General features: G+C 38.3%; 1 protein-coding gene across 1 annotated transcript in view; it reads right to left on the bottom strand.

The window, feature by feature from the left end:
* LOC127447860 (thrombospondin type-1 domain-containing protein 7B-like) overlaps positions 1-27,438 on the bottom strand; it is a 331,798-nt gene that overhangs the window by 10,290 nt on the left and 294,070 nt on the right. The window contains exons 18-28 of the mRNA XM_051710006.1: positions 21,894-22,027; positions 21,633-21,786; positions 19,054-19,195; positions 16,688-16,803; positions 16,283-16,400; positions 10,261-10,406; positions 8,124-8,298; positions 5,015-5,188; positions 4,370-4,465; positions 1,688-1,770; positions 828-1,020 (exon numbers count right to left, since the gene is read on the bottom strand). Coding sequence (XP_051565966.1) covers positions 828-1,020; positions 1,688-1,770; positions 4,370-4,465; positions 5,015-5,188; positions 8,124-8,298; positions 10,261-10,406; positions 16,283-16,400; positions 16,688-16,803; positions 19,054-19,195; positions 21,633-21,786; positions 21,894-22,027 — 1,531 coding nt within the window. The remainder of the gene's footprint in view (positions 1-827; positions 1,021-1,687; positions 1,771-4,369; positions 4,466-5,014; positions 5,189-8,123; positions 8,299-10,260; positions 10,407-16,282; positions 16,401-16,687; positions 16,804-19,053; positions 19,196-21,632; positions 21,787-21,893; positions 22,028-27,438) is intronic.

Below are 27,438 nucleotides of genomic sequence, written 5' to 3'. Positions count from 1 at the left end.
GCTCTTGCCATCTCCCCTCTCCTCATCTCTCCCAGGGCTCCAAATAGGCGGGGAAGACCTGCCGGCAGAAGGATGACTGGAAGGGCAACACCTCCCCTCCAGGAAGGGAGGGGAGTACGTCAAGCCGGAGGTTTCCCCGGCCTCAATCGGGTGGAGGAGTGTGACGAGGAGGGCGTGGATGGGCCGTGAGGATGCAGGCCCTGTGCCGAATTGTCCTAATCAGCTGGGAGGGGGATAAAAACCAGCCAGAGGTGCCAGTTCAAGAGAGAGACACACACACGGCCGGCTGTGTGTGTATCCAAGTTGACTTATGTCATTAAAAGTTATGTTGACTGTTCTGCTGGTTCCCTCCATGTCCTCGCCAATCCTTGAATCCAGTTACATACTAATTACACAGTAAAGCGGTCATTATATTAATAATATTTGACCACAGAATGCAATGACTGACCAATACTGATAATCTTCAGCATTTCACCCAAACATCTGGAGGCTGAAATCCACACATAGTGGCAACCTGACGGCACACACAAAATTGATGTAGCACAGACTGCTGAATTCAGTTCTAATCAGAAATGGCCTCCAGCCAGCAATAAAGAAACACTGTCAAGTTATGGGCAATACAAATCATGCTGTTATGAGACTCTCTCCAATACAGCTTTTCTCATAGCTCCAGTAGGGCATAAACACTGAGATGTTAGGAGTTCTACATCAGCCTGTATCTGGGCTCACATAAAGGCATCCATTGATTCTGCGGTAACTCAAAGCTACCACTGATCTAAAGACTCCACTGGCCCAGATCAGCTGATCCTCATCTGCATTTCAAATACCTGGGCCGAAAGGCTGCAGGGACCACTCGCCGAAGAAGTCCTGGATCTGAGTGGTGCCTGGTTTTAATCTTCCTGAGCTGGTCTTCACATCTGCTTTCTTGTTGTCTGAACCAGGGGTCTTGGTGCAGTAATCCAAGAATCCGTGTGTGGTCATCACTTCAGTGTAACCCTTCTCGCACCCACACACACCACTCTGAAAGGGACATGGATGAGGGCCAAGCCGATAAACATTAATGATAAACACATTGAAAACATTGCTTACTACTATGCTTGATTGCAATACTGTGCTTAAAGGGATAGTTCACCCAAAAATGAAAATTCAGTCATTTATTCACCCTTGTTGTTCTAATCCCTATTACTTTCTTCCATGAAACACAAAAGGACAGGCTGAAAGTTACCCGAGTCACCGTTCACTTTCATCAATCTTTTTTCATTCATTTTACAATGAAAGTCATATGGGCTTGAAACAACAAGAGGGTAAGTAAATGATACCTTTAAAAACCATCCCTTTAAAACTACTCTATATCCATTTATCATCAGTATTGCTCTGTAATTGCACTCTTGTAATTGCATGCAATGCACTCCAAGTGGCAGTCAATGTTAAATTTTGTGAGTTTTTTCATTTTGACCATTTTATTTCTCTGTTTGCTGCAATAATGCAAATTCCCACATGCCCGAAATGCTTCCCTTCATATTAATACTAATAGCAAGCTATTAAATACAAATCACAGGTCATAACTAAAAAAAATAAGTCACTGGTTACATTTTCAAATGAGTCTTATTTACATGGTGGTGCTCATGAAAATGGATACAGTATACAGGATGGTATCTTTGCACACAGGAGAGCTGACATGGTTTACCTGCTTGCAGTGGGAGAAGGGTTTGGTGCAGGGAGGGTGACAGTGGCGCACAGTTGTCGGCCGGTTCTGTGCAAAGCAGCCCCCTTCCAGCAGAAAACACCACAAGTAATTATTGCCATTTCCCTATTGATAGCCAGATAAAAGTACTGTCACACCTGATTAATGGGTTAAAGGACCCATCACAGCTTCTGATCAGTGATGTCTGTAATTTTCCATTCCAAAATTACATGTCAAAACATCGGAGACTAATACCTTGGGCCCAGGATTTCCTCAAGCAGAAGAGATTACCTCTCACAGCTATTATGCCCGAAACGATTCCATACTCAGATAAGATCACCTTTCTCTGTTATTTACAGCACTTGGTGCAACCCAAAAGCCTTCATTCATCCTCTCTCTCTCTCTCTCTCTCTCTGAACACAACTGAAAGCTTGAAAGTGCATTCATTTCGCCAGAATGAAATAATGTTTTAGAACATTTATATTGTTCGTCTTCAGACTAGCGCTAGTTTATTGATGACTTCCTTTGAAAATGGAGGGAGAGACAATAGGGAAAATGTTGAATTTGCCATTAAACCATCCTAGACATGGTCTACCATATATTCAAACCAAAAGTGTTCAGTAGGGATGGGTGATATGTTCTTTTCCATCTGATACTCATACACTAAAATAATGTTGTCATTACTGGAAAAATCAAGTTGTCTTAAACATTACTTGAAATGTCACATTTTGGGCTCATAACACAAATATCAATTACTTTATCTTATGTTTCTTAATCTATAAACTAACAATTTTAAGTGTTACTCAAATGATTATGTAGAAAATTGTGGCCATGGTGAATTATTTAATTATGTTCCCTTAGTCAAAGGGAACTTATGGGGCATTTAAATAGTTAAGAATCCACAGATATTTTAGCTCTTTTGTAGTGTTTTTTTTTTTTTTTTTTTGTTGCAAATAGTTGTTTTACCATTGGGGTGATCTGGGTCCCCTTTGGTCAAGCTGGACTAACACCACAGTTTCTCAGTACTATGCATTTCTGTGTAGAGTTGAGTAATGTTTGACATAGAATAAGTTATAATCCTCTTAAATTTACTCTCCATTATTGTATGACCAAGATTTTAGTCAACTCAATTAAGTAGAAACAGCAACATTTAAATAGCAAATCTGAGTTAAAGAAACATTTCACCCAAAAATGAAATTTTCAACATTTACTCAGCCTCATATCATCCCAGATGTGTATGACTTTCTTCTGCAGAACACAAATATTTTTACAAGAATATTTCAGCTCTGTAGGTCCATACAATGCAAGTGAATGGTGACCAGAAATTTGAAGCTCCAAAAAGCACACAAAGGCGGCACAAATGTAATCCAGACTCAAGTGGTTAAATCCATGTCGTGTAGGTGTGGGTAAGAAACAGATCAATATTTAAGTCCTTCATTTTCAATCTCCACTTTCACTTCCACATTCTTCTTTTGTTTTTGGGTGATTCGCATTCTTTGTGCATATCAACCCCTACTGGTCGGTGCTGCTTAAAGGTGGAGATTTATAGTAAAAAAAAGGACTTAAATATTGATCTGTTTCCTACACACACACCTATCGCTTCAGCAGACATGGATAAAACCACTGGAGTCATATGGATTACTTGTATGTTGCCTTTATATGCTTTTTGGAGCTTAAAAGTTGAGATATTCTTGTAAAAAATCTTGTGTTCTGCAGAAGAAAGAAAGTCAAACACATCTGGGATGGCATGAGGGTGAGTAAATGAGAATTTTCATTTTTGGGTTTACTATCCCTTTAAGTCTATTTGCATCTAGTTAAGTTCATTTTATAGGAACACCAAGTTAACTTAATTATACAAGTTTTGGAGACACCATTACTCAATTCAACTGAGGGAATGAGTTTACTCAGAGTAATTTATTAGGTTTTTAAGTATTAAATGGAGAATATTTGTGATTTCGGAGGATACAACAGGAAATTATAGTCAAGTAGCATTATATTTGAAAGTCACAATTTTTAACCATTAATAGGATTGCACGGCAAATTCTCAGACTTCATTTTTTGTTTATTAACAAAAATTACGTCACATGAGCAATCTTTTATCAAATTTGAATTTTAACAACCTCATGAAAACATCCCACAAACCCATTCTAATGAGTTGTCAATTTAGTGTGAAATAACTCCAGAAGATTTTTCTGTTATTATCTGCTGTGCTCACTAAGTTTGAATAAGTCTTTCCAGCATTTCTGCTCGAGTTCAGATAAGAAATAATCCTACACAATTATTTTGCTAATACAGTGCTTTTTTTTCCTTCCATTTTGAAGCTTTATTTTGCATTATTTTAATGCTAAATTAATAATAAAATCAGTGAAAAAAAAGAATATATATACTTAAGTTTTTTCAAACACTTAGGATCAATATTTTTATGTGAGGACCGATCCTTTCATCAGTATTGCTACTTCAAATCCAATCCACTCGTCCATAATTTACAACCTGTGGTTCTGTGTTTAAGTTTACAATGATTTTAGAGTAAATTCTGTCTGTGTTTTCAATATAACTGATGGATATGCATGTTATATCCTATACAGAATTTTGTTCATGGCATTTATAATGATGGGACTTAATAGCAGTGATGTCAGTAGAGGATATTCATAATTCTCTCAGTCTTCATTGTAAGCTGTCTGGTACCTGTCACATTGACCCCATCAGAACGCTGACACCACACTGATCTTTCGTTGTCATTCCAGGCACTGGTCCTCCACTCGTAACTGTGACATTTCCCTCCTGTGGCACCACAGTCAGAGAAAGACTCGTTAGGTGTGCACTGGGCAGTCAAGTGTGATAAAATAGCCAAACTCATAATATACAGTGGCCCCAAAAGTATTTTGACCCTCTAGCTACACTTATGTATGCATGTTATTGAATTATAAGCAACAAAATATCAAAAAATGTGCCATTTGTTTTAAAGATCACACAAACACATTTCAAATAAAGGTTGTTAGGCTTGAAATGATCAAATAGATAGATCAAAATTTGATCAAAATTAAGACACTATTGGACACATGGCTTGATATTTAATACAATGACATTCAGCCATTTAAGTGTCATTTTTAACATTGAATAGGCCTAAACTGCAAATTATCAAACATTTGGTTTATTAACCGCAATTACAGAACATGATCAACTTTCATCATCTTTTAATCTTAATTGGTTTGATATGTTATTTAACATTACAAATTGACATTTTAAGTATGGCTTAAGTGTCCAAAAACCTTTTGCGGCCACTCTATAAATAAATCAGTTCATCTATGCTGATTACGTCACTGCTTGTACCTTTGCATAGACGTGTCTCAAAGACCTGGTGAGGGCAGCTGTCTTGATTTTCCAGCACTTGAATGACCACGGCCCGTGAGCGTGCCTGACGCCCCACCGTCTCAAAACTACGCCCTTCCAAACACGTCAGCTGACAAGAACTCCACAATGACCACTCTGTAAGGTGACAGTCTCCTGTAGATGGCAAATCACAAATCACGACTTAAGTTCTACGACTGAAATTAATACCATAACACTCGCCAACTGTACCACAGCAATTTAACTAGTCAAGTTAGCATGCGCAAAGCATGAATGCTACACATACATATATCCCAATTGGCCTACATTAACTAAATATGAAAAGCATAATCATTGAGATGTATATAGTAAGTCAGTACAACAGTCTTGGTGTGACAAGGCAGGCAAGGAATGAGGATCTAAATACAGCTTTAATAAAGCAAAGTAACTCAGAATATACAAAAACACAAGAAACCAAGCACAGATCATTAAATAAAACATGCAAAGACTGACAAACTAACCAAGTGGAACAAGGGCTTAAATACACAAGAGAAAACAAGGAACACCTGGGGAAACTATCAGGGAACGAGGAACACCTGGGGAAACAATCAGGGAGAACCAATCATGAAATCAAACTACAAAGGACTACAAAACTAACACAGGAAACAGGAACGGGGAACTAAACAAGAATTTCAACATAAAAGTCTAGACAAAAACAGGGAATACATGACACTTGGGACATACTACCATGATTAAATAGTGTCTTAGTGTCTTAATACTGTTGTAGCATTAGCTTCTTGCTAAATCATTACACTACAATCCATTTTATTTATGTAAAGGTAATGTAAGTGATTTTACCTCTGCTAGACAGAATCCGCCACTAAATTAGACCAGCCATATCCCTTCAACCACACAAAAAATTGACAGGCAGAGAACATTTTTGTTTGGCTAATTTTTCAGATTGGCACAAAAGGGTGGGCTGTTTCCCTGGCATTTGCTGTTGTTCACGGTGCCTAAAATAACTATTTCAGTGACATCTGTCTGGTAGGGATACTTTATGTGTAGTATTCCAAAGTAATTTGCAGAATTGTATAAAAATTTCAGGTTCATACATTTAAAACCTGCTGAAGAACATTTTGTCCCACGTTTTGTCTGACCATTTTTAGCAACAGAATAATCAAAACCCCTTCCACTTATGTGGAGCAAGTGGTTGTAGGTTTATCTTAAGAAGTATGCACCGAAGCACTCCACCAAAAATATGATGTAATCCAGGCACCTTTGACATACTATTTTCAATGCACTATGATCTGGGGCACACTAATTGGGCATACTATATAGTATGGATAGTATGCAAAATGGGATTCACCCAGGCAGGCTTTGAGTCTAGTACAATCATCAAATATGTCCTTGTTTAGCTCGCCCCAAAGGTTCGTCCTCATTTATACTTTAAAGTTACACAACCAGCACTCCCGCAATGTGCTAATGAAGAGATTCCAGCAGGATCTTACAACAGTCTAGCAATCAGGATCCAAGCTACTTGTGTAGCCTACCAAGATTGATCTTATCCCCCTGTCGTGGTATTGAATGCATCATGCAACTCTTCAGATACATTTAGCACTTCCTTAGCTGAAGGTCAAACATCACTGTCCCTCCTAATCCCCCCAGTGTATGGGCCATTTCACAATGACAGTCCCCCCACCTGTGCACACTAGCGCTAGCTCTTCAGCCATGACGTCCTTTTGATTCTGCAGCACAGGCTGGCTATTAGAGACAATCTGTGCACCCAGGCATCTTATTATCCATCATCTTTATTAAGCCAGTCTATTTCCATCCCTCTCTAGAGCTGCTGAAACATATATTACAGCATTGCACAGCGCACACCATATGCCACCCTCTCCAACTTGCTTTCTCCTTTGGACTCTCTCATCTTTGTCTCTACCTTTCTTGCTTTCACTCTCTGTCGTCTTACATCTTTCTTCCCCTCTCCTCCAGTTTCCATGCAGCATCTGTTCTTCACTGAGAGTATGCAGTTCATTTTTTCGAGTTTGAAGAGAAATGCAGAAGTAGAGCTAACACAGGTCAACGATAGCCTCAGGGTGAAGTGTATTCACAGGTAAGAAAGTGAGGCAAACTAACATACTTTCATTTGTGTGCTTCACTAAACATGACAGATATTAATTCCTGGGTCAGTTCCACTGTGATAGTGAGCACAACATGAGTAGTAGTAGTACATGATCCTGGATCAACATCCTTCAGAGTTTTTGGAACAACATTCCAATCATCCAATAATACGGCACTTGTGATTTTGCCAAGTAGGAAACCTTTTGCTGGTCCTGGAAAAACATTCCTGTCAAAAAACATGATCCTTACCCTATCCCTAAACATAAACAACCTATGAATCAGAGGAAATAAATAATTGTTTGAAAATAATGTTTTTCAAGCCCCAATCCCATCCCTAAGCCTAATGATGCGTACACACTACAGAAAGCTCTGACAGAGCGATTGAATGTGTATGACTCATTTTGAGGGCATGGAAAGAGTCGTGACAGTGTGCAATAAAGCAGGAAAAAAGTAAAAAGTACAATTAGATGTTTTATCAGATGCCTACATCAGTTGCAGCCAGTTGTTCTGAACTTTTGGTGGCATGAAGGAGCATCACTTTTGAAAACCCTTGTCCTTCTACACTCTAGTGAATTGCCATCCACATGGAAGTCAATGGATTTGCAGCATTGTTTGATGCTGCATAAATCCTTAAAATCTGATTTGTAGATAGGAATGTTGATCTAGAAACATCCTAAGGGGCCGTTCACACCGAACATGATGTGAACAGTGTCAAATTAAAATAAACTTTTTAAAAATGCGTTCCTTTCCATTTGTTGTGCTCCAACTAGCTTTTATTTTTAGTGCAACATGTTCAGTCTGAATGGCCTCTAACTCCTAACCCTAATAGAGCAATGACTGGTTGATAGAAATGTTGTTCCAGGGCCAGCAAGGACATTGATTCAGAAACAAATTCAACTTAAATCACGTTCAGTCAAGAGTGAGAATCAGTGCACATAACATTTAAACACAAAAAGGTGAGAACATTGAACGTTTATCTGTAAAATTTTACCTGGACAGGGGACAAAACACGGCTGCTGCAGTTCCTGCTTACTTTCCTTTCTGAGACGGTCTCCACACTTCTCATCCTCTACTGTTTTAGATGGATGGGGGCTGTCCGTCCAGTCTGCATAGTGCACCACACATGTCAGGTTCCTCTCCCTTGTGCCCTCTCCACATTCTGCCCCCTGCATAAAACCACACAGGGCATGCTCATTAATCTTAAAGAGCTGTGAGCAGCGCGGCAGAGGAACTAATTACAGTGACATCTCCCCCTGATTGAGTGACATTTGGGGATGAAACATACTACTATACTTCAGATAATCTTGACCTGGTTACACTTCCAAAGTTTCTGAAGGGATCAGGGTTTGGCTGGTCATCTTCTGAAAGTTAGACCCTGCTGATAAATAACTACATTATGCTGCCAATTTTTTTAATTGACGACCATTCAGGATTTTTTTTTGCATATAAAATCACAAATATTTCATATTGCAGTAAATGCTGTACCAGTTCACAATTTATTTGGAGGGATCTTAAAAGTGTGAAATGGACATTTTCCCTGTCTACTGCCTGTGACGTCAAACCTAGGATAGTCACTAGTGAAGGGTTTGGGACTGTACACTTTCTTGTGGTGTCATCAGCAATTCTGCATTATAATGTAATTTTCCTGCGGCTGCAGAGTGATTAGTCACATGACAAATTTTTCAGAAAATGAGAGCCCATGAGCAAAGATGACAATACGCATATGCAGATCGTGGACGTCCAGGGAGGTATGCGCCAGCCAGGCAACTGCCATTGAGATTGAATGGGAAGTATTCAGGTATTATAGGTATTATAGACCTTCTTGGTATAAAAGTAGCTTTGTTTTCACAGATGTTACTAACAACACATTTTCTTTACTTTTCAATGAAGTGCACAGAATGTTTAACCTCAAGATGAAGTATAATGTTGTTATGCTTCATTTGACCAATTTATGTTTTGTTTTAATTTTAAACCTGATCTCCATTGCAAATTATTTTAACTATGAAAATCACATTTGTTCAGATAGGTGGTTTAGCTGGGGTCTAGAAAATTTACATTAAATACTAATAAGAACTAACTAAAAAAGCAAAGCTGAGTTGTGAGAGATGTTTCTGAATTTTAATAACAATTCTGAATACGAAAGCATCCATCACATCATGCACCAAAGAAAGCATATAAATGCACATTTTTTTATTTTTATTTGTTTTCTTTTTCACCCAATTTGGAATGCCCAATTCCCAATGCGCTTTTAAGTCCTCATGGTCGCGTAGTGATTCGCCTCAATCCGGGTGGCGGAGGACAAATCCCAGCTGCCTCCGCGTCTGAAACCGCCAACCTGCGCATCTTATCACGTGGCTTGCTGAGCGTGTTGCCATGGAGACATAGCGCGTGTGGAGGCTTCACGCCATCCACCGCGGCATACACGCTCAACTCACCACAAGCCCCACTGAGAACAAACCACATTATAGCAACCACGAGGAGGTTACCCCATGTGACTCTACCCTCCCTAGCAATCGGGCCAAAATTTGGTTGCTTAGGAGACCTGGCTGGAGTCACTCAGCATGCCATGGGATTCGAACTAGCGAACTCCAGGGCTGGTAGCCAGCGTCTTTTGCCACTGAGCTACCCAGGCCCCCCGCATATAACTGCACATTAAAAGTATGCAACATTTCTTTTGTTCATATTGTGAGGAGGACGGCATTTGATCTGGGCAAGCATGTCTCCAGGGACACATGCGAAACCCAGAGACATACAATTAAAATCCTTCTTATAGAAAAAAGCGAGAGAAGAGAAGAGCAGAAGATGATGAAAATCTGAACTCTGCCACTGTTCTAGTCTAATGATAAGAGTATGAATCCCAGCATGATTTTAATCAGCAGTTACCTCACGTCTCAATGACACAAAGTACCCCTCTCTCTCAAAAACTCTGCATGTGCGCTTGCAATTTCCACAAAATTCAATTAAAGAACTCCAATGTTTTGCCAGTATCAGACAGTCATGCAGAGCGGCTGGTCTCAACACCACTTGGTCATATAAAAACATGAATTGATTGCCCTCAGGTTTGGTGATATGCAATATGCACTAAGCACGGAATACACGCAGATCCAATTTTGTTGCACAGAATCTACCTCGACTCTGCATGGAGACCAGCCGCTCAGAAGCCATGTGTAGCAGGGGCTGATGGGACAGGGTTTGGTCTGGAAAAGCTGGGAGGCACATGGGCGGCCCTCCTTGTGAGCTTTCTGTAGCACACTGCGAGAACGGGTCATCATACCTGCGACAGAGATGCACATTTAGAGACATATGTGAATGTATAATAAAAAATAAAAAAAACAGCAAAGACAGGGCTTAAAATAGAGCAAGGCTGCATTAGTCTGTTCGTTGGCAGCTAGGGACAATGCAGTGCATTATTCAAACATTGTACAGTTAAAAATTTATAAACTGTACAATGCATGAATAGATAGAAACACTAATTTTTGCTCCATGCTGGCCTGGGCTGGTCTTTTTGGTGAAGCTAGTTGACCAAGGAAGTCTTGTTGGCCTGTTTGTCTATTTAAGAAGCTTGATGGGGACACAAGCACACCAGCATCGAAAACAAAACGCATGCTGGTGACCAGTCACAGAAAAAAGAAAATTCTGCCATTTACTAACCATAATGTTGTTCCAAAACCATATGCTGTTCTTTCTTGCATGAAACACAAAATTAGATGTTTTGAAGAATGTTCATATCGCATTTTTCCTCGCAACAAAAGCATTCGTGCTTCCGCATATTAAATTTAGCCAAAAATTGTAATCAGTTGTCATGAAACCTAGTGTGATATGTTGTGATGCACCACATTTAAATGTATGTGAACATAAAAGAGGTTTGCGGGCTACAGCAGACAGGAAGATTTTCAGTGAATAACAACTTAACTTTCAGTATGTTTTTCACAGAAGCTAATTGTATGGCTTCAGAAGAGTTTGTACAAAGTGCACAAGTTGTATGGGCTACTATTTTGACACTTATCAGTCGACCATTTTGGTGAAGCTTGAAAAAGAGAGAAATTACAAAAAAGAGAAGCTTGTAAATTCTGAAAAACACTCCTTTTGTGTTCCACAGAAGAAAGAATGTCATAGTGGTTTGGAGCAACATGAGGGTGATTTTTTTGGTGAACTACTCTTTTAACCCTCAGGGGTCGACGGACGCACCGGCACGTCCTGCTGGATTTTTTCTTCATAACAGTGGAAACAACTTAAAATACTCTGTCATTTTTGGGCATACAGATAAGTGTAAGACATCATTAGAGACTATAAAGGGTCTACTTTTATTTGTATACACTCACAATAACAACAAAACCTTGTGCTTTTGTAAAATAAAGAAAATAAACAGGGTGCGCTTTCAGCTGTCTCTGTCTCCGCGAGCATCTTTCTAAAACACGTAACAAAAATTAACTGAAACTCAGCGAATACTTATCAGACACACATGAAACATATGTCTAAAGAAAGCTTAAAATGTCTATACGTTTATAATGTCTTTTAAATAAAACAATTCAAATTTAAAACAGATATTCTCCTGCAATGTAATCTGTATGAAACCTAAGAGATGTACAGTTTCTCCTTTCTCAGCTAATTATCGCTAATATGATCCTACCCACACGCAGAGGGTGCTATTCATATGGTAATGTTCTGAGGCGATCAATGCAAATGGTAAACGCCCCCAAAAATGCCTTAAAAAGCATCAAGTTCATTCACTTTTCTGCACGTTTGCAAGATGGCATGCTACACAGGTGAGTAAACTCCTGGATAGTGAGTTCACATTTTCCTCAGAAGAAGAGCGGGACTCCGACGATGAACGTTTGCATTTTGAAGAGCGACTTGATCCAGCCGAGGATACAATTTCGGATGAGTAAGTCTTTACTTATATTAGTTGACATGCTATTTATCTAAACATGTACATATTTTACTAGTTGGACTATTTCCAGACTTGCCAGCCAGTATTCAGAGTATTGAAATTTGAAATATGTCCTAATAGGCAAGTTTTAGTTACATTTAAATGTTGTTTCGGCTAAAGCAGGTATTTAAATTGTATGCTGTATGATATAAATATGATTTGTAATATGATATAAAAGCCTTGGTGAGCAGAAGAGACTTCTTTTAAAAACATTAAAAAATCTTACCAATCTAAAACTTTTAAATGGTAGTGTAGGTCTAAAGTTTTAAAGTAAAGTCTTTATGTAAATAAAATGTATAGTCAGATGACTTCTTTTAACTTAAACTTGATTTTGTGAGTAAGCTACAAACATACATTCAATCATTAAGTCTCCTCACATTCATTCTCTCTCAGTCACATTCCTTATTGATAGGCCCAGGGGAGGGGTCTTTGTCTCCTCACGTGTGAATCACATCAGTATTCATGATCATCCATGCCTCCTCGCATATGGCCTTTCTAACACTAAAAGTGTCTTACAAAAGTTAAATGATTAAATTGTTTTGTATGAATGAGTGATCAGGATGGTTTTCACATCATTTTGTAGCAAAGACTCTAAGCTACAAGATCCAGTTCTCAAAAGTCTTGTGAACAAATGTTTAGTATATGGTCTTATTTCAGTGACTTAAAATTTTAGTTTTTTTCAAAAACCACGCATAAACGTTATTTTCTCAAAAATACAAACATGTACATGCATGTTGCTCACATATTATTGTAGCCCAGTTTGTGCTGAATACAGTGTTATCAGACTTTAGCCATTAATATGTTTTTAAGCAACTGAAAAAAGCACAAATGTCAAGGCATGTCAAAACTTCTCCAGGGCCCAAAACACCCTCAGACCCCAGAGGGTTAAGCAGGGACATAAAGAGGGGTTGGCCTGCTCCCAACACATAAGCGTTGCGTAGAACAGGATGTCCTAAATTAACATGGCAACTGACAGCTTTGAAGCTCAGACGAATGTCGGGGTCCTTTTTCCAAACTGCACATCCACCATCCACGGTCCTCATCTTTTCATACGTAAAATGAGAAAGTCCATAAGATGCTTGAAGAGTACTCAAGTGGTCCTCTGTCAGGGGGGTAAAAGAAATGCTTTTGGGAAGAGAATTTGGGCCCATTACTCCATTCACTCAATTTCTCAAGAGAAAGTTAAAATACAGGTCCTCCATCAGTGTGCATCTGAACTGAATAGCACTCCAGTGAGTTAGACTTCCAGTCAACTATTAAACATTTAGCATGGAAAAATGTAATTATAGTCACAGCACAACATAACTGCTCATCAAACTCATGTTTTGTGCCGCCTTCAAGAGCTCACTCTACAGCTGGCTGCTTTAAGCACGTCATTCATTAACCAGAGGCACTGCGGCCAGATGAGGAAGCCCTTAAAATGACTGTGATTTGACAGTGGACATATCTCTTCTTGAGAGAGTGAGAGGATGGGGAGAGAAATGAGAGTGAAAATGAAGAAAGAAAAAGAGATAAAATTAGAGAGATAGAAGAGAGAGAACAGAGATAGAGAGATGTGGTGAAAGGCAAGCTGGGAGAATTAACTGTTTGGGTCTCTGGAGTTCCTCTGACAGATGCATTAAAACTATGTATACATGCAACACATAATGAACCCCAAACTCACAGTCTCCAGCGAGTTGCACAAGAGACAACACTGCTTTGACACAGGAAATTGTTTGCTAGCCACAGTTTGCAGTTATGTGTATGCTCATTTAAAAGGACAGTTCACTCAAAAATGAAAATTCCTTCATCATGTTGTTCCAAGCTTGAATAATTTCATTCCTTCCTTCCGTGGATAACAAAAGAGGTTTTTAAGAATGTCTTTGCTGCTCTCTTCCATACAAAGAAAGTGGCTGGTGACCAGGGGCTGTCAAAGTCCAAAAAGGACAAAAATGCACCATAAAGGCATGATAAAAAAAAAATAGTCCTATATGCCTGATGCATTATATTCCAAGTCTTTGTGTGAGGAACAGACTGAAATGTCCGTTATTCATCAGAAACAAGAGCAGCTTGAACATTTTGCTATAAATAACACCTTTTGAAGTCATAGAGGTTTCGTTAGGGTAAGAGAGTAAGTAAATGATGAGAGAATTTTCATTTTTGGGTGAAATGTCCCTTTAAGTAAAAAATAAATAAATAAAAAGAGCTTACTGTTTGCATGGCTTCGAGAACTCCCATTAGATTTAAGAAGTAAACTGCCTGCCGAGATAGGAAGTTGACGCCTGAATGAAAATTAATAAAGATTGTTGAATGTGTCAAATTAAGAGACTAATAAGCTGAACTCATCAGGAGCTGGGTCATTTGAGTCACGGGGACTCAGCCTGCTCTTAAGACTAGTAATTAGCATTTTTTATATTGCATGTAGCAATTGTCACGGTACTGGCATACCCTTCTGGTTTGTTCTGTGTGTCTGTATTTCCTTTCCCTTGTGTTTCCCAGCAGCTGCTTTTCTGCCATGATTAGTATTGCCACGGCAACGCTGGTCAAGCTGGTCCTTTGCTAATCAGTGGCAGCTATGTGTCATTTTCCCTTCTGCCTACTTATACCTCCTAGTGTGTCATGTTCGTTGCTTGATTGTAGTTTGTATTTGAGTGTCAGCTCACTCACCTACTCTCTGCTGTTTTCTGTGATTATTCTCTTTATGTGTTAGTACAGCTACAGTCGGTTGGTTGTCTCCACTGCTTCAGAATTACCTCTGCCTGTGCCTCAGCCAGCCACTCCACCAGCCTGTACCCTCGCCTGGGGTGTTCCCTCACTGCATTCCCTCTCGGACTAACCTCCACTGTATTCAGTTTTTGTGTTTCTGCTTGTCAATAAAGCATTGTAAACTGTTCCTCTGCATCTTGGGTCCTTTTTTTTAAGGGACCTTTTTTTTTAAACATGGTAGTATGATAGTATTCTTGGTGTGGTATTCTTTTGCCACCTTTATACCACCGGGCCAACTGTTACCATAGCTGAATCGTGCTGCTCTGTACTGATACAGGCTTGTTAGCATTGTTTCAGTTTAATTTTTCTATTGTGATGTTGCAAAATCAGGATTAAAATGGACTATCTTGGGAAATGACTAATTGTAAGTTGCCACATAACTAAAGAGCATGGTTCTCTGTCCTGAGTACGGTTAAGGCCCCAGCACACTCAAGAGCCAAAAAGAAGATCAAAACTGCTGAGCAACAACATACTCTTTGCAAACATTCAGACACCGACCACGCTGCTGGGGGAGGCGTTTAGAATTACATTTAAATATAAGGACACACAAGACTATATGCAAAATATTAACAAATATGACATTAAAATGTGTTATCAGTGACTTAATGCCTTGTTCCATGAACAGAATTCACACAAGATAAGTAAAAGAAGCCGTTTTAACTACTCGATGACTATCAAAAGTAATATCAATGCAGTAGATTATGTGTAATTTGTAATGTTTACCTATAAAACAGTGTTAATGGGCAGAATGCAGTTAGAAGAATGATGATAGGTAGACCTTACTTTGGGCAGATGTGTGAATGGCTTTCGGCTGCAGACTAATTATACAAACAAAAAACAAAAACAAACAAAAAAAAGCATAACATGTTCTTGGACAATGTCTCTACTCGAACAATCGTACAGATGTAAGTAAATTTGCACTAGCACGCTAATAACTCTGCATGCCAGTGTGTTCATGCTGACTGATCTTAACTGACTGAATGGGAATTAGTTGTCTGCCTCAAAGTAGGTGGAGCTCTAAGTCACACCTACTGATGATGTGGACTAATGGCAGTAAGAAGGTGTTACAAATTACCGAAACAAACTAAAAAACACCTTTTTCGTCAAATTTTGTTCTTAACGTCATAACACCCATTTGTTCTTTGATTTCGTAGGAAGTGTGCAGGGCCCTTTAGCTAACCGTGCTGAGAAATGTGGCGTGGGAACAGTTTCTAATGAAATGCTACTGGAACGGTTACTCACCAAGCTAAGAACTGTTCAGCCCAATGGTGGAAGAGTAGCTTTTAAAGAACAAGAATTATTAAGTAGTTTGTTATATTAAAGCACCATGCTATTACCATTTGACTTCATCACGACCATTGACTACAACCACGGAACTAGACCCCCATGCAAGATATGGATATGTAGAGGTGTGCCTGGGGCCCACCTATACAATTTTGTCCACCCAGGTCATATAATTAAATATTGTGGCTTACCTTTACTGCCACAGGTGTGTGAACACTCCGTCCATGGCGTCCAATCAGAGAGGATGCAGTTAAAGGGGCAGTCCACCACGCAGTTCATCGCCAGTTTCCACGGCTGAGGCAGGTCCAGCTAAAACAGCAGGACAACCATTAACCCTACACCCCCTACCACACACAATCACTGTCTGATGAACCAGTCATGAGCCAATGAGGGGCTATTACTGTAAGAGCTTCAATGAGAGAATCATTTTGTGGATATGGAATTGTAGTGAGTTAATAGACAGTCATGGCTGATTTGCAGTGCATGCAGTTGAAGGACATTAAACATTCCCACAGTGCTTAATTCCTCCTCAGAGAACACTTATACAGAGAGGGTGGCAGGAAATGAAGGTTAGACAGAGGTTTAGGAAAGGTTACCTCCTTGCAGACTATCAAATCTACCACTTTGCTGTCACTACGGATGCAATCTAAGAGCCGTGTCCTCGTGCCCTGTCCACAGATGGCATGTTCGCTCAGCTGACAGGTGCTCCAGTCTGACCCATAACCAAAGGATATAGACACACACAAATACTAGGTACATTAGACCAAAGTTTATTTCAAATATCACATTTCTGATGTCCTTGATGCCCCCACATAATTTCAAATTTGTCTATTCATGACTCAACTTTTATGTTTCTGTGCAAAACAGTTGCCTCTAAAGATTTCAAACAATTTTCAGACATTTGACATAATTGGAAGATTTATTCAAGAATACATTAAATTATTAAATTTAAAGTAAATTTACAGTATAAAATGCAGGGACATTGCTCTCTAGGCATGTTCAGTGGGAACATGTGCATTTAAAAAAAAAAAAATATATATATATATATATATATATATATATATATATATATATATATATATATGATATATATATAATGTTATTTGTTTCTTGCAATATTAAAATTAGAAGCTCTCGAGCGTAACTTTATATCCTGTCCGTTGCGGTGTTCAGAGTAATTTTGCATGCTCAGAGCCTAGTGTGACTGCAGCTTAACAAATTAAATTGGAAGATGATTGGTTTGTAATGGTTGTCTGAAGGAATAGATGCATACTCAGGATTGGGGGGATCAAAAATAATAATCTAATAATCAACCATTGAAAAACCCATATCGGTTGAGTAATAATCTGAATTTTGGAAAGGACGTGTCCCCCTCAATGTCTATGGTGATTTTGGCCCTGCCCAATTTTGCCATAATGGCTCGCTTCATATTGTAAAATGTATTATCGACCCACAGTACATACGTTTCGTAAAAGCATGCAAATTGGGACTCAGCCAATGTCTGGCAAACTGGCCTGCAAAGTAGAAAAGTAAGATGCATTGAGTTCTGAAAGCAGGAATTAGGCTCTCTTTATGATAGTAATCTGGCTTTATGTCAGTCTAATGGCTTAGAGGAACAGTATCAGTATTGATATGATCAATGATTTCATGGACTGTGCAGTAAAAGGCATCTCACTCATACCGCCAAGCCCATTTTCTTCATTAGGGTCTTTCTGAAGAATTAGTATCTACAGGAATTAAATATCTCCCTGTCTTTTAGGATACTTCGCATGGGGCGATGCCCTGCTGAAGTCAGTGTGGGCAGCCTGGAGTGGCTTAATGCAACCGGGCAATTTAAAGCAGAGAGCTGATGGTATGTTAGGAGTTCAAAAGTTCACATTCTCAAAGGATGTTTAGAATAGTGGTGTGGTAGAGTAGTCTGAAGGAGAGAAGAGGCTGTGGCTCATGAATATTAATTAGGTGATGTAACATTTGCATGGTAGTCCTAACTGATTTGCTGTCAGGCAGGTAAGTGGGCAGGATTTCCGTTTATTGCTTATGCTTTTGCTGATGCAACCGATTAGCAGATGTTTATGCAGGTATTTAAGTTGTTTTTCGTGATCAACGTTTGTTTTCTTTGCACCCCAGCAAAGCAGAAATAAATATTTTGGAACCCAGTCAACTTTACAATATTATTGTAATTTGTAAAATAATAATATGAAATAATAATAATAATAATAATAATAATAATTATTATTATTATTATTACTACTACTACTACTACTAATAAAAATTTGCAATTTTTTTTACAATAGTAATAGTTGTAATTTAAAAACCTGAGATGCTTTTATTTTGGTAGATTCTTTCAAATGAACAGAACTTTTGGGCATCTACATCTGAGAAGGAGTTACTGTGGAGGGCTCACATATTGTGCATCACTCTGAGAGCTCTTAACTGTAATGACCATGACCACGTGGTATCGTATTTGGATTGAGCTCGTCGGACCGATACCCAATCCATGTAAAAACATCAGTATCGGAGCCGACATTGTTCCAAGTATAGGATCGGTGCATACCTAGTTTTAAGATGACATTCACAACTGTATGTGTGATACACCTAGTGTAAATGCACCTTTGAGGTGGACCTGTCATGTAACCATGGTGCAAATTATGGGGGGTCTAGGGGGGTCTCAGACCCCCTGAATGCAAAAGCTAATTTGCACATTCTTTGGAGTTCTCATGTGAAATTATGTTTTAACTGCTGTATTAATGCATATATTCAATTTGTTGCATGTGATTTTCTAAAAACTTAATGGAATCGGAGCGGATCCGACTGAAATATCGGCACAGCTCCCTCCCTCTCCCTCAGTCTCTTTCTTAATATACATATATAGATAGATAAAGATCTAGTAGACATAATATATGCTTATGTTATATGTTACTGTAAATGCAATGTTGTTTCAAGCAGAATGAGAGAAACCCACTGGAGACACTGTAGTGATAATTGAAGCAGGTGCTGTTGAGGACGCAAGACTCTGTCTGGTTACTCTCGGGACACACTCTATCGGCCACCGGGGGGCGCAGCATGTGTCTCGTTCTAATCCTCAATGTGCTTTCGTCACATGGCTATAAATAAATAGAGATAAGAAAAGATAAGAAACTCTTTGTGATTCAATTAAAACGCCTGTTTTAATGAGTCTAGAGAGTCTAAGACCCCATGAAATCAGTTTTGTTGCATTTAGTCCATGTCTATTAGCTTTAAAGTAATCTATGTGCTAGTGTGCACCTAAAAGTTTACAAAAGTAAATGCATTATTGTTGACTGCACTTTGTATGTTGCACTACAATGATTTTTCTGCTCTCTAGAATGACAATGTTTCATCCCCCTTACCACCTGCAAACGACAAGCAAGTGGCTATGATGTAACAAAAGCCAACTAATTACAATAAAATGGATAAACCTTCCAGTTACAATAGGCCATACATCAACACAGAACAGTAAACTGTGCTCATGAAGCGATTTCGCATGGTCTTTAAAAAACACAGACAGCCACACAGTCTTTGCAGAGCTAAGTACACAGTTAGAATCTGTTCAGCTGCAGGCAGCAACTAATCTGTATCTCCATCACTTTCAGACACTAATGTGACCCTTTAAACGGCTAGCTGGCCACGTCCATGTACCTCAGTATTGGGAGGACTGATCATTAGGAGCTCTATTCAGCTAGTGCCATTTATCTGTGCACCCAGGTTTTTGGGAACATTTGTTAATTATGAATAACTGAGACTAATCAACCAAGCTCAATCACTGAACACTGGTGTTTGACATGTGCGCCGCACTGGCTGAGCATTTTGACAAAGCAAAGAGAACAAACATTGCTTGGAACTGAGACTGAGCAAAGTGGAATTGCAATCTAATGTGATTAGCGTAGAGACCAAATAAAAGTGAAATGGGTTGGCAGTCTTGAGCAGTTTGGGCTGAACCAGGAAAACTCACCCAGTTTGTTTCTGATTAGCTGACAGTGAACTGAGGAGCTGTTTGCACTTCAGTGAGTCGGCATCCCTATGGCAAATTGTATCTAGGGTAAGTTTTTCTGCACAACATTAATTAGAATAACAAATGCTTCATTACTACTAGTGTTTCATCTGCATACTGATTTCAGTTGTCTTTTATTCACCATTTGAAATTTTGCCTCAGGAACTCCTGAGAACAGTATCAAGATTTGATTTGGGAGGCAATGTTAATGTGAAATATTCAAATGGATGCAAAACACCTCAACACTGTCTGATGTCATGGCCAGGACTGAGAAAGAATCTAGCAAAAAATAGGCATTCTGTAAAAAAAAAAAATCTGTTTTCATTCACAGACAGAAATTTAACGGCAGCAGAAGTGATATGCCAACAAATCCTCAAGAGAAATATTTTTAACGGCTCGTAAACAAGACTGCATAATTATCACCTACAAAAGCAAAAGATAAAGATTATGTCAACACAGCAATGTTGCAAAGGAAAAAAGCTCACACTAGCTTGCATTTCCAGGCTGGTTTATGCTGGTTATTGCTGGTTGTTTCCAGTACTTCAGGTACCCTATGTTCGGTCACATTATGCCAATTACTGACAAGTGCCATCTCCTATCAGACATATCTGCATCAGCTCCAGCGTGCTTACCTTCCCCTGTGGTGTGACAGGAAGCGCGTTGCATCAGCAGCATGGGAGACCCAGGTTTGGATACCCCATTGAAACCAGGAAGTAATCGTGTTTGTATAATCAGTGATGAGTGCGATTCGGAAGTTGCATTTCCCCCTCTAACATTACATTTGGTTAGGTTTGGGATTTGGGTTGGGGTCGGGGGGAGGGGGGTGTTGCCCATACGCCCAACACTTAACGCTTTGGCCACTGGGGGCAGTGTTTCGAATTTCGGTAAGCACAGGCCAATTTTATTGAAAAAAAAGTCAACCTACTGTTTCCGATTTCACTGTGTTCACCAGTCTGATTATTTAGCAAACCTTATTTGGTGAATCTGGTTGACCAAGGAAGTCTCTATTAAGGAGCACATGAAATATTTTGTTTTGTGTTGTTGTTTTTCCTATTGAAGGCAGAAGTTTGGGCAGGATATTTCAAAGGGCTCTTCCATTTTTTAAATAGCCATTAAGCATTATTTTTGTCACAGCCATGATTTGCAACTGTTAATAGGTTGCAGGTGGTATTAGGGAGATTAGTGCATAGTGATTGATGATTGGGAAAAAAAAATTGTGTAATGCAAGATGAGTCATCAATATTTAGGTCTATTTACCCAGCAGAGAAAGATTGTACATTTTAAATGCATGAATCTGCTAAAAGTTAATTTTGTCAGCTTTTAGGATCACACTAGCAAATAGATGCCTTCAAAGCTAATAGACACAGACTTGGCAGAGACACCACACTGCTATGTCCAATACTGGGGACCAGTGTCCAGAACATATGCTGGTGACTAACTGTACTGGTCTTTTCAGCAAGGTAGCCTCACGATGTTGCTGAATTTTTAGATTGTGCCTACAGGATACAGCATTAGATAAAAAGCTGCCATACCATTGGGCAGGTGCTCCATTCATTCCACTGGGACATCACACAATCATTAGGGCATGGCAGGAAGCAGGTCTGAGCTTGGGGAGGGATTTCGTCCTGGTCACAGAGGGTCTCATTCACACTGCTCATCTGATTCCCACCACCACGCCTCACACACCTGTCACAGAGACAGAAACAGAATTAGGGTGGCAGATTGGAGCGGTCATGCCCCCTAAAAAAATCATCTATGATGAGGTTTCTCAGTAAGAACATGTCCTTGCTCACCATATCTTGCGGCTTTGTATGCCTTCTCCACAGGCTGGCAGTTCATCCACTGTGTTGATGGTGCAGACTGACCAGGGGTCTGTGACCCACTCATACTGACCACACTCACTGTAACAGGGTACAGCCTCATACACCTACACACACAGAGACACAGCTATAATGAAATATTTAGAGTAAAACTAAATTCATTCAAATATAATCAAGTTTGCATTAACCTGAAATAGACAAGCTGCAGTTTTATTAAAAAATATTTTAGAAACATATTTAAAATATATATTAAAGATAGATTATACAGTATAAATATATATTATATATTTAGAAATATTAAAGAGCTCTTTTTAATCTTTATTTATAAGACTTTAGAGTAGGTTAAATATTTAATTTCATGCAAACAAGGCTGTGAGAGATGGAGGTTTAGTCTGTTCAAGAAGTATAAATGTCTTAAGGTTGTACAATAGGTCATCTAATTTTCACAGTCTATGTTTTCTGGAATTTTTCGTCCACTGAGAAGTTGAGTAGATATGTATTTCAATTTACTGTCAGCTGAACGATTGACACCCAGGTACACAACGATCTGACTTTTATTGAACCGACTGTATTTTTATCACCCACATCATTTTTCATTTGTATCAAATTAATAAATTAGCAATTATCTTTTAAAAGCTGTGTGCTAAAGGGATTTTGCCATGGGAAAGGCGTGTTCCCAGGCATGATGCAAAGCAGAGTTAATATTAAATAAGATGTCAGAGATGTGCATTTAAATCATTTTACTACAACTTATTTTACTTACTAAAATACGGTTGTATTTTACTTACTACAACTTACCATATTACTAACAACACAAATATGTTTTGGTTGAAAAAAACACTGTTTCCCAAAATATGCAGAACTAGAGCATTTTTCATTTCCAGCGGAGGAAAATGTCATTCCATTGTTGATGAGAGGTGTAATCACAACCGAAAAGTATTACAAGTGGTCGTGGCCCCACTCTGATTAATGCTGCCTTCATGTGCTATCGGAATTATCCTACTTCCCACTTCTGAAGTGGTAATTACGAGTATGTCACGCTCAAGTGCTTTGTTGTCGGAAAGAACAGGAAACATGGACGACGCCAGGTTCATTCATATATATTTATTTTATTTTGACACCATAATACATATTACTCTTGCTGATGATAGTGGAATTTTGGTCAAATACAAGCTATTTTCACTGTGTACAAATGTACAAAATGCATCAAATGGTTGCTGATAAACATAAATGAATGTGATCATATGAGCAAGTGTAAACAATTAGCTATATTTAGAAAAATGAATAAAACATTCACTACAGAAACCAGACTCTCCTCTGCCATGTTGAAAGTTTACATCTCTTTCCAACTTGGAAACTTAGGTTTCAAAATTACTTCTCAGTTTTCTGTTGTAATTACGATTGAGGGGTCGTTCTTGAGTGTGAAACTCATACAGTATTCCAATAATTCCGACAGTACATGAAGGCAGCATTTGGCCACATCCACACTAATATGTTTTCAGTTGAGAACGTTGTTTTTAGTTTTTGACGGTATCATTTTCCAAAATATGCAGAACTCTAGACTGTTTTCAAAAATCTAAATTTTTGGTGGAGGAAAGCGTCGTTGCAGTGTGAATACAGTACGTGGCTAATATAGCAAAATAATTTCTTATTATAAAATGAAAATCAGAATTAGTGGGGATGTGGCCTATGTCTATTCCTTAATTTTAGGACAATTACTAATGATTGGCATGGAATGATGTCACGCAGTTCTTTGGATGTTTTTATTCCAAAACAGACAGCTAAACTGGGTCTAAACTTCAGTAGATATGATTTCATTCAAAAATGAGTCCAGAAGGCAAACTTAAGTTGCAGATATGAAATACTAGACAACCAAACCAACAAACTCTGTGAGAAACTTGATCAACTTGTACAAATGATAGTAAACATTTATATCTTCCTCCCTAAATGGATAAACACACTGTCTCAAAACATCTCATCTGGCCTTACAGCTGCTAAAAAAAAAAACACCAACCCCTCTCCTCTCCTCTCCTCTTATGAGTGTCATTAATTTTCCAATTAAAATAATAACGCAATTGTTAAGACAATGAGGAAGATGTGAGAAATGACTGAAAGGATGATGAATGAAATGGCCATTAAATCTACTGAAGCATTTTAAATGGATAATTTCATTAACATAGATGAATATCAAACTCTACAATCATAAGCATGTCAGGAAATTGAATTGCCACATTACAGTTTTTCTGAATTGCTAAATCACTAAACCCCATTTTCTGAACCAAATGCTCAGAGGTCTAAACCCATTTGCCGAATCAGTCACTCTTTTTGCAAAACTCTAAACACATTCTCACTCATTAAAACACATTTCGCACTGTGATGCACTTGTGTTGCAAAACGGTAAACACTGGCAGCAAAAGTTAAACACAACTACAACACGGTTGTCATCATTTACACACAACAAATCAAATTTGTTCACACTTGTTTCTAAAGATGTGAAAACGTGATGCTGAGGCAGAATTAATCTCTCATTTGACTTTGATTTTGCAGTTGCACAACATTTTTGAGTGTTATATGTTTTTCATATAGAGTGTTCTTTGTTCTTTGTGGTTTTGCAGTTGGACTACTGTATTTTTACAGTGCTGAATATACAGACATTCAATACTGTATTACTTGCAGTACTTACAGTATACAATATATTCACTGTACTACTGTAAATTGTGATTACTATACTTTTTTGATGGTAATTGCAAAATGTGCTTACTATATACAATAAAATAAATTTTCTGTAACTACATGCCCTGGACACTGTGTTCTCCATTTTCTGATGTAGATTCTAATGAATGCTCTGTAGTGTTTATACAGTACATTGACTTGCTGTGTGTATGATCTGAAAGCATTGTTTGATTTTAAGCAAAGATGAAATGGTTTTGAGGCGATTGCTTGATTTTGCCAGAAGAGTCAGGGGTTTTGTGAATGTAGTTTAAAGATTTTTTTTTGTGTGTTTAAAGTTGTGAGAAAATGGGTGAAGGTTTCAAGAAATATGTTTTAGCAATTCGGAAAAAAACTGTAAGGTAAAATCATTCATATACTGAATCTATACACATAAACAGCACAAAACAATTTTATTTCAAAGCCTTAAATGGGGAAAGTCAGTTTCAGAGCACGCCTGACTGTTTTTCTATATGGCCACAATAGATATACCACCTGCCTCATGACTTTTATTATGCAAAGAAGGTGCTCAGTTATTGCAGATTAAAATAAGTTCTCTGGCTGTCCTTTAAATAGAACAAATATAAGAATCTTTCCTCCTTCACAGCGACCTTTACTTCCTAGCTCTCAAATGGAGGTAATATTTTACGAAAAATAAACCTGTTATGCTGCTCACAGTTCAGCTCCTGTAACCTCTCAGAGGATGTAGTTACTCTGGGCTGGATAATGAAGTCCCCTGCTCCCTCTCAAATGTCAGTCTAAGGGCCAGAGATGACATGAAAATGTACTTTATACTAATTCAAATCTCAGTCAGCCCAGTGATCAAAATAGACTATCTCTCCTCTTATTCAAAGGAGGTCTGGGTCCACAGAGGCCAACGGGGCCAGTGAGGTTAACAGATGCACAAGGAGAAACACAGAATGAGCCACTGACCTGAGCCTTTGAAGATGTCCGCATTAGCAGTGCATGACAAGCAAAACAGAGAGAAGAGAAATGATATATATTAGTTTAGTGCTTTAACTTTAGCTGTTTTGACTAAACTCTCCCTTCAGCAGATTATAAAGTACAGAAGTGTGTGTGTGTGTCTGTGTGTGTGTATAAGTGATTATTTCTAAATGATGGATGAAAACGAATACAGTAATGACAACAAAATTCAATTTAATTTAAATTTAATTAACTGTCCTAAATAAACAGGTACAAGTCTACAAAATAAAACATGAACAGGAGGAAGTATGAACAAGAAAATTAAATTAATGGTGATTTAAAAAAGGACTCAATATATAGAGAGATCAGGACTAGTTATCACAAGGGCTGTATCTCAAAAACAAGATGATTTGGGGTCACAAGACCAATTGCGCAATTGTGTGTTTTCACTAACAAAGGTTTTGTATGTTGGTTTTGAAAAACTAGTTCAAATCATTGTTAAATGAGAACTATTTTTGTTAACTCTTCAAAGTAGATTTTCACTATCATCATATTTTGTTATACAGTAACTCTTGGGTAAAAAAACAAATATAATCAAATCACACAGGCACACATTAAGGCAAGGGTCAAATATATAAGGAAGGCAAATTTTTATTTAAAGGTTTAAATGTGTTATTATTATTTATTTTATTTATGTATTTATTTTTTTGTGAAAGTCAGGTCGGGGCACATTGACACATTTTTATCAGGACAGGTTGTCACATGTTTTAAATGTTATAAATGTATAGGATTTACTGATTGTTTTCGTTGGCCAAAACAATATTTTGATAATTTTGTGCATTGTGGTGATTGTGATGGTGGGGACACATTTCCAAATCACTACCCAATGTTCACATGCAACCTACACCACTGTTCAAGGTCCATTGTGACAACTTGCCCCATCTAGGGTCTGTTCCAAATCGGTCTCTTATGAGCCTCATTTTCTGTTAGGATGCTGCCTTAGAAGGCAGGTGCCTATGTAGGCAAGTAACATTGAGGCAGCACATTAGATTTTGGACCAGACTCACAGTGTGACATTAAGCCCTGCTATCGGAGCATGTCGGCACAAAAGGTCAACGTGTGTTCAATGAACTGTATCTTTTCTTCCTGGGCAAGAACAGTGAAATTTTACTTACAAAAATAAACCTACCCTGAGAAATTTTCACTTACGATAAAAGTGACAACTAGCCCCGGTCTCCCATACAGTGGCCCTAAAACATATTTGGGCACTTAAACCACCCTTGATTAATGATTGTCATTTTATTAGATAAAATATAAAAACAGGTGGCATTCATTTCAAAGAAAGATAGCAAAAGCACACTTTCCAAGCAAAGCATTACACAAATGCATCAAATATTTCTTGGTAGCACTTGGTTGGTCTTATGCAATGATAAACAACTGTAAAGAATATAGAAATACAGGCTTACATTTTTTAATTTAAAATATTTTTTTATAAATTATGCATATAACATTTTAAGATAAGTATATTTTGATATTCAGTACAGAAGATAAATAAGATATTAACTTAAGTATACAATGAAACTGAAGGTAGTAAGATAATGCAATATTTTTTCATTACGTAAAGTAAAATGGATACCAAATTACTCAAATCACAGTATCTGTATTAGCTTACTACAAAATGTTGTACTCCAGGAGACATATAACTGTCATAGTATAGTAGGTCAAAGCAATGCTATTAAAAAGCAATGCAAATATTTAGGGCATATAGATAACGTGTAAAATATGTACACCCACACACAGACCTCGTTGACGTGAGAGCAGCTTTACATGAGAAGCAGAAACGGTAGGGTGGTAAGCCTAGCAGGCAACTCTCGACTCTATAAAT

The sequence above is a fragment of the Myxocyprinus asiaticus genome, chromosome 11 (genome assembly GCF_019703515.2).
Source record: "Myxocyprinus asiaticus isolate MX2 ecotype Aquarium Trade chromosome 11, UBuf_Myxa_2, whole genome shotgun sequence".
NCBI classification, from domain to species: Eukaryota; Metazoa; Chordata; class Actinopteri; order Cypriniformes; family Catostomidae; genus Myxocyprinus; species Myxocyprinus asiaticus.
Note: the sequence above shows the minus strand (reverse complement) of the source record. Positions and strands in the feature narration are given on the sequence as shown.